The sequence below is a fragment of the Pan paniscus genome, chromosome 1, assembly GCF_029289425.2.
Source record: "Pan paniscus chromosome 1, NHGRI_mPanPan1-v2.0_pri, whole genome shotgun sequence".
Classification (NCBI taxonomy): domain Eukaryota; kingdom Metazoa; phylum Chordata; class Mammalia; order Primates; family Hominidae; genus Pan; species Pan paniscus.
Genome location: NC_073249.2, coordinates 91,448,150 through 91,456,644, shown reverse-complemented (window position 1 = coordinate 91,456,644; position 8,495 = coordinate 91,448,150). Strand labels below are relative to the sequence as shown.

Here is an 8,495-nt window from a genome sequence, read left to right as displayed (position 1 = left end):
CACTCTTAATCTAATAAAATATTATTAAATAAACACCTACTGTGTGTTAGCCACTTTTCTAGTCAAGGGATACATTAGTGAACAAAGGCACAGAATCCTGCCTTTAAGGAGTTTATATTCTAGTGCACAGAAAGAAAAAATTAAACAGGATAAATCAGTAAATTATGTCATATATTAGAGGTAATATGTACTATAGAAAAAAAGTGGATTGAGGTAAAAGAGTAGAGGTGTTAGGAGTGATGATTTTAAATAGGGTATTCAGGAAGGCTTCATTAAGAAGGGGACATTTAAGCCAAGACATGAAAGAGGTGAGCAAGTTAGCAGTTGCACACATAACTGGGAAATAACACTCGGTTCAAAGGCTTGAAGCCTAGAGCATGCCTGGGGTTTTAGGGAGTCCGAGGAGACTGTGGTTCTAATGGAGAGATGGAGGGAGAGAGGAGGAGCAGATGGATTCAGAGAGTTATCTGTGGGGATAAAGGTGGCAGCAGAGTGACCAGTTAGGAGGCAGTTGCAGTAATCTACGATACTTCAAAGTTAGGAAAAAGATGTGAATAGAGAATGACTCTTGGATTAAGCATCATAAAATAAAATGAAATGTATTTACTGCTCCTAAAAGGAGACTGCCTAAAGTCACAAATGTGACCTAAAGTCACAAATTAGCCATAGGAAGGACCTCTGGATGATGTTCATGTGCTTTAGTCCTGTCAGTACCATCTCAGAATTACACAGTCTTTGGACTAGGTGGAAAATTTAAGTACCACCATCATACTGTTAAATAACATGAATTTTTGAAGAAATTTAAAGAGAAAAATTGTAAAAACTGGAAATACCGTTAGGGGTTATAATCCTCAGTTCTTCCATGGATTATGGTGATATAATTGCTGTTTACTTACGCTTAATCTACTCATTTGCTCTTGCCATTTTTTTAACTTCATTTAGCTTAGTAGTTGATTGGCATTTGGTGTAAATATTTATTCCAGACAAGTCAGACTTCTTGGAGAAACTGCCTTGATGAGATTGTGGGTGTCTTCTTTTATCTCTAGGCAGGGTAGTGCAGTAAGGCCTGCAAAAAGATTCTCAACATTCTATCTCTTCTTCTCATCTTAATAATATAATTGTAACCTAATTTCTATCTGATGCTCAGATAAGCCACCCTAAGTGACACCATATTCCTTTATTTTCTTGGTTGTTCAATAGCTTGGGAAACCTGAAATGACCAGTGGTCTCATTGATCCAATGACTGCTTTTGAGGAAGTGCTCTTTCTTTGGGCTCCAAATTCTGTAGGCCAATAAAGAATTGGGTTAGGGCAGAGAGAAATGGTTGGGAAGAAAATATTTTGAGTAAAATTAGACATTAACGGTTGAGAGTTGAACCCTCTACCTCACTCCTAGGGTTCCCAGAAGCCCACCATATATCAATTACTGTTTCATATTAAATGTTTCTTCCACAATTGATGGCATACTTCGGTTTCGAGATGTTTTATTGAAGTTAACAACATACTGAGTTCTCAATAGGTCATTTCAGCAAATGTAAGACAGAGTTGCACCAAACTGAAAAAAACACAAAATATCAGGGTTAATAAGTATTGTTGTCATCTAGCAGTGAGCAGTAGCCAGGTGAGCTTTTATGAGGCAAATAAATCTTGCTGAGTATATAGATAGCTTTCCCCACTGCCAACATAGCCTTTGTCCATCGTCCCATTAATCCACACTAGGTAGTCTGCGAAGAATGATGACTGATGATCTGAAAGTAGGTTACCGTATCTACTGGATTATTAATATTGTTTGTGTTTTGGGGTCTTACTGATGAACATTTATATAGATACAATCATATTCAAGGATTATCCTTAAAGGTTTTTCTATCTATTTCTTCCCCCAAATATCCTTTTTCCAATGGTCTGACTTTTGTCCTAGGTTTCTCAGAATATGGCAAGACCAAAGCAACTTTCCAGGATTTGTTGTAAACCTCATCCTTGGATGTCTATTCACACAGATAAAGTGAGAAAACACATGTTCTGCCTGGAGGGCTGCCCTCTGATGGGTCAGGTCCATCTCTGACTGACCACAGAGTCTACTTCTTCTTGGTATTGCTATATCAAGCAGAATTAGCTGGAAACCAGGCTTCGGAGTTTTCATGCCGAGTCATACGTTCATGGAAAAACTCCCTTAAATGCCATAGTTGCAGACTGAAAGAAGAGTAGGAGTATGATTTTTAAAAAATATGCGTTCTGGGATTGGAAACTATATGCACATATCATATACTTGTGTATTTGGGTATTTTTTTTTTTTTTACCTCAGTCACATATATACTTCTTCCAATTCGTTAAAAGTTGCTGATTATACCCAGTTTTGTCATTATACACGTCAAATATCTGATAGTGTTGCCTGGCCACTTAGTTTCTACCAAGGACCAGTAAGTAGTAAGCCAGAAACTTTTTAAAAACATTTTTAAAATTTTTATTTCAATAGTTTTTGGGGAACAGGTGGTGTTTTGTTACATGATTAAGTTCTTTAGTGGTGATTTCTGAGATTTTGGTGCACCCATCACAGGAGCAGTGTACACTGTACCCAGTGTGTAGTCTTTCATACCTCACCCCCTCCCAACCTTCCCCTCCAGTCCCAGAAGTCCATTGTATCATTATGCCTTTGCATCCTCATAGCTTAACTCCCACTTGTAAGTGAGAACATGTGATGTTTGGTTTTCCATTCCTGAGTTACTTTACTTAGAATAATGGTCTCCAACTCCATCCAGGTTGCTGCAAATGCCATTATTTTCTTTCTTTTTATGGCTGAGTAGTATCAGAAGCTTTTTCTTAAATAAAAATAAATACTTGCTAAAAGAGCCAGAATTTTAATCTGACATCAGTATTGTAGTATGAAAAATATTTTTCTTTATTATTCAGTTTCTTTTAGTTCTTTATTAGTTGCAAAAATATTTAACTATATAATACAAAGGGAATAATTTAAAAAAAAGCAAATTTAGTTTTGAAATAATAAAAAACTCAAAAGAACCATTTACATTTTGAACTGTTTGTTAAAACAAACACCTACATTTATAATAAAATATTAATTAACATTTATATTAATGTATGATTTTAGAAAAACAATGGGCAAAAAAATAAAAAATCTTACAATCTCTTCTTTCAAGAGAGCTTTTCTTTCTCCACGATAAAAATGTGATATTCACATCATTAAAAGTGAAAGAAAACTATGACTTCCTCTTTTGAGGCATGAAATAGGTACTTTCCTAGGTTACTTAATTGAGACAGCAAATATAAATTGTTTTCCTTAAAATTAACGCTCTATCGAGACCATCCTGGCTCACACAGTGAAACCCCGTCTCTACTAAAAATACAAAAAATTAGCCAGGTGTGGTGGTGGGCGCCTGTAGTCCCAGCTACTCGGGAGGCTGAGGCAGGAGAATGGCGTGAACCCGGGAGGCGGAGCTTGCAGTGAGCGGAGATCGTGCCACTGCACTCCAGCCTGGGTGACAGAGAGACACTCCGTCAAAAAAAAAAAAAAAAATATATATATATATATACACACACACACACACACATATAAACGCTCTAGTTAAATGTAACATTTTATGGAACACTTCAAGTAATCTTCCTTTTCAAGCTTATATTTTCATTGTTTATTACTGAGAAGATAACAGCTGCCATGGAATACCCTGCTAGAGGAAGTATACTACCAGTTCTAATTTCAATTTTTTTCTTTAATTTTTCCATTTTTCTAGTGTGAAAATCACCTTCAAATCACCAGAAGCAATTTTCACAGGTAGGTAGACACACTTGAAAAGGTATATAGAGGAGACCCTAAAGTTGCAAGTGTATATTTGCCTTACAAGTGATTTGTCCCATTGTTTTGGGGAAAAAAAAGGGTAATTAGATCGTTCAACTTTTTTCTTGTACATATTTAGTGGATACAGTGTAATGTTTTGATACATGTACACATAATGTTATGATCAGATTGTCTTCTGAGTATTTGAAAGGAGCAGCTCTTGTGTAGTAGACACTTATCCCCATGGAGAAAAGAGTGATGGCAACTTGGGGTCTGAAATGCTTACACAACAGAACAAATTCTCACTCAGTGTTCCTGAGGAAAGCTGGTGGTTCATACAGAATTGTGAATGGGAATTAAAGGGGGGCATAGTTAAAACCTGGAGAGAACAAGTGTGAGAGAGTCTTAATTTACCTGGGAGAAATTAATATCCCTCAAAGAACCATGCCTGGTGGGAAGCCCATTGTGATGAGTAAGAAAACCAGCACTGCCTGTCAGTCATGTAGGAACAATCCTACTGATGATACTGTGGATGGCAGAAGGGGCAGCAGCATATAGTGAACCAGCTGTCTCTTGTCTTTGGTATGGAAACCACTCTGATTCCCCTTTTAAATGTGTAAATCCACAGGGTTTCCAAAAAATTCAGGATAGAACGCCTCGAGAAGGAAATATTGAATTTCTTGCTAACAAGGCATGTGGGGGGTTGAGGAATAACTTGGACAAACAAGAGTTGTAACTGCATACACATCTTTCTTAAATTGTAGAACAGTTTATAAAATCATATGGACTTAGTTTTAAATGAAAACTAATAAACCATACACCCACAATATCAGCACACTTCCTTTTGCATGTTACATTTCTATTCTCATCTATAGAAAGATACTTTTTTACATAGTTAAAAATAAACAATAGAATCCTCACATCTGCCCAACAGGACCAGGTAATTGGTTGATTAATCCAAAGTCCGACAGAGTTGAAAATAAAAAAGATGACTCATATACTAAAATGTTTTATTTTAACTCGAACCACTTAAAATGCACATATTTGTGAGTATATTCATGTAAGGATAAAGCTTTTACTTTGAGTGTTAGGCTACTTGATCGGAGTTCTTCAGAGTACCTCTAGCATAAGCCCACTCATAATGCATTACATTCATTTTGGTGAATTTAAATATAAGCTGCAACTTAGAGACACTTGCAAATCCAAATGAATAAGACTTCTAGAATTTTTGATTTTATTTTCTTCCTCATATTTAGTCTTTCCAAAATAGTCACCTGGCTGTATTAAAAACAGATGATTTTTTTGCAATCATACTTTATTAGTTTACATAGTACAAAATTACATTTTCCAAGTAGAATAAATAGAATAATAAATACAACTGTTAGAAGTGGTTTTGAGCACAACCCCCAAGCCCCACCCCAACTTGTAGGGGCAGAAATATGCAGGCACAATAGAGAGTAATCTATTAAACCTTAAGTGTTCATTGTGCCATGAAAATCAGTCAGGGTGCTTTACGGAGGGAAGACAGCATGCTGTTTAGTTTGTTATATAAAAATATTTTGGCCAGGGGCGGTGGCTCACTCCTGTAATTCCAGCGCTTTGGGAGGGTGAGGCAGGCAGATCTCTTGAGGACAGGAGTTTGAAACCAGCCTAGCCAACATGGTGAAACCCCATCTCTACAAAAAATACAAAAATTAGCCGGGCATGGTGGTGGGCGCCTGTGGTCCCAGCTACTCGGGAGGCTGAAGCTCGAGAATAGCTTGAATCTGGGAGGTGGAGGCTGCAGTGAGCCAAGATGGAGCCACTGCACTCCAGCCTGGGTGACGGGAGTGAAACCCTGTCTCAAAAGAAATTTACATGTAATTTTTACAGTCATACAAATAATGATATTTCAGCTTTTCATTTGTGAGATGTAACATAATTTTAACAAATCAGCACATTTTAATTCTAGTATGGATTAGTCTCTGGGCAGAACAAGGATCTCATTAACAGTAATTGACTTCCTCAACTAGAATCCAAGCACTGTGAGAATGAGATAGTTCACATATTTACTCAAAAAGAAATCTTAGTTGTCCAGATGAAAAAATTCAAGGCTCATCGGTTTTAATATTTTAAATAACATTTCTTAAATTATGTAGCTTGAAAATAATAGTTTAGATTTAAAATCAATCCTGATCAGTGTTTATAATTCAAATTATATTATTGTAATCAATAAAATGTTAGGTTCTTATAAGTATTACACTATGATCATCATAGAGATTATGGCCATTTTTGCCTCTTCAGAGCACTGTGTTCTATTTGATCATCAAGCATGAGGATGTCATTATTGTTTGTTTTTAGTCTATTATTAAATAAAATTACATGATCTGAAAGACTTAAACATATAGCTAAGTGAAAACAAAACAAGAACTATAAATAAAAATAATGTTTAACTTATGATTAACATAATAAAAATCTAGAATTATCAACAATTCTGATAATATCGACTAACATTTTTGTCACTGTAAAACCCAGTTTCTTAGTATTAATATCTTGTTCTCCATTTAAGGCCCAGTTTAAATTTTCTCTCCCTTCTTTTCATCCCACTTATTCTAAATCTTTTTCTCTTTCAGATGGAATAAATACTCGTTCCTTTGATTCTCATAACTTTTATTTATATTCTTTTAACTGATCTGATTATCTTGCATTATCATATTTTTTTCAGTGTTCATCTTTTCACCTAACCAGTCCCAACCACCATAAACTATACATTTGTTCATTTTAATTTTTCCTCTTTGAATGGGACTTGGTACACAGATGAATGTATTACTAGATGAATGCCTGTGTCCCGGATAAAAATGCTCCCAGCCACTTCAGACTCTGTTCTGTCTCTCCAACTGGAAAAGCAATTCTTGTCCTTATATTTGTTTTGGTTGTGTCTTTCTTTGAAAAACTCTCATGCTTTTCTCTTTTTGCCAAGTGTGAATTCTTTTTTTTTAACTAGACATCGGACAATATGGAGTGTAGATTAACTTGCATTTTTTTTCTTTTTGGAATAGGAGAAAATAAAAAGGCAACAGTAGTCTTAATCCTTGGGAACACTGTCTGAGACATGCATTAAAGGTCAGAAAATTTTATGCCTTTGATTTCTTCTGTGACTGTCCTAGTTAATTTTATTATTATTTTTTGTTAGCTCATCTTGGTTGCCACAGGCATTCCAAGAACTCTTTTCAATGCAGTTTTTACCTCTTTGTTCCTCAGACTGTAGACAAGAGGATTAAGTAAGGGAGTAACCACTGTGTAGGTCACTGCCACCAACTGATCCTTGTCTGAGGCAGACTTGGACTTGGGCCGCAGATAGATGATAGAGGCACAGCCATAGTGGACAAAGACCACAGTGAGATGTGAGGCACAGGTGGCAAAGGCCTTCTTCTTGCCCTCAGCTGAGGGGATCTTCAGGACGGTGTTAACTATGAAGCCATAGGATATGAGAATTAACAGAAAAGGCACCATAATTACCAGGATGCTGAGGCTAAATAAAGCCAGCTCTTTCACATGGGTGTCAGTGCAGGCTAACTTGATAACAGGTGCAATGTCACAGAAATAGTGGTTAACCCTGTTGGGGCCACAGAAAGGCATGTCACAAATGAGGTTGGTGGCCACCAAAGCAATAAAGAAACCTGTGGCTCCTGAGAGAGAAATCAACTCCAACCCCAGCCTTTTGTTCATGATGAGTGTGTACCTCAGAGGGTGACAAATTGCTACATAGCGATCATATCCCATCACAGCAATGAGGAGGCAGTTGGTGCAAGCAAAGCCAAGGAAAAAGAACAGCTGGGTGGCACAGGCCATGAAGGAGATGGTCTTGGTGTCTGAGAGCAGGTGGACCAGCAGCTGAGGGATGATGACAAAAGTGTAGCAGGACTCAGAAAATGAAAGGATGAATAGAAAGCCATACATGGGAGTGTGGAGAGTCCAGCTGAAGTGAATAACGGCCATGATGGTCACATTGGCCACCAGGATTGTCAAGTATAGGAGAAGAAAGATGACAAAAAGCAGCAGCTGGAGCTCCCCCAGGCTGGAGAAACCCACCAGGATGAACTGTGTAACCACAGTGGTTTTGTTGAAACCTCGCATCTGAAGAACTTCTTTCTGTGAATGTGTTTGAAAGAGACAAAATGATAACTATCTTTGTAATAAGAACATTTTCCCAACGCCTTCACTTTAAGTATATTGTCAGATTCATAATGTTAACATCTCTTTCTCTTAGTCTATCTAGATATAGATGCCTCTTTAATGATTTTTCCAAAAAATTATTAATCTGAAGTAACAGAGAAATGATTATCTACAGTATATAAATACCCCAAAGTTAAAAGGACCCAACTATTTGACAAAGTGAAAAAATTCTCTCAGTTTAAGAAGAACATTACCTTTAATATGGAATAGAAAATGTAAATTATTTTTCTTGTACTGTATGTATTTGGTCCTTGGATGTATATTCTATCCTAGTAATTTGGTTTCTTTTCCTAATATCACAATCCATTTAATTAGCATTATTGTAAAGGCATTAAAACACTGTGCCTCAGAGCATGAACTCAGGAACAAGAATGCTAGAGTTTGAAACTTGCCTTTGCCACTTAGAGCTATGAAATTCAGTGTGACAATTTTTGTCATTTGTAAGACATAAATAATAATAGAACATATTATATAGGATTGTTGTAAGAACTTAG

General features: G+C 36.5%; 1 protein-coding gene across 1 annotated transcript; it reads right to left on the bottom strand.

Moving 5' to 3' along the window:
• Positions 1-6,572: 6,572 nt before the first annotated feature.
• On the bottom strand, positions 6,573-7,902 carry LOC100985122 (olfactory receptor 10T2). The gene has a single exon (XM_003821002.4). It carries the CDS (start codon positions 7,900-7,902, stop codon positions 6,955-6,957), a length of 948 nt encoding a protein of 315 aa, XP_003821050.1. The 3' UTR covers positions 6,573-6,954.
• Positions 7,903-8,495: the final 593 nt, after the last annotated feature.

Bases quoted from the DNA above. Each gene is read 5' to 3' on its own strand.
- LOC100985122 (XM_003821002.4), bottom strand. From the start codon at position 7,902: ATGCGAGGTTTCAACAAAACCACTGTGGTTACACAGTTCATCCTGGTG.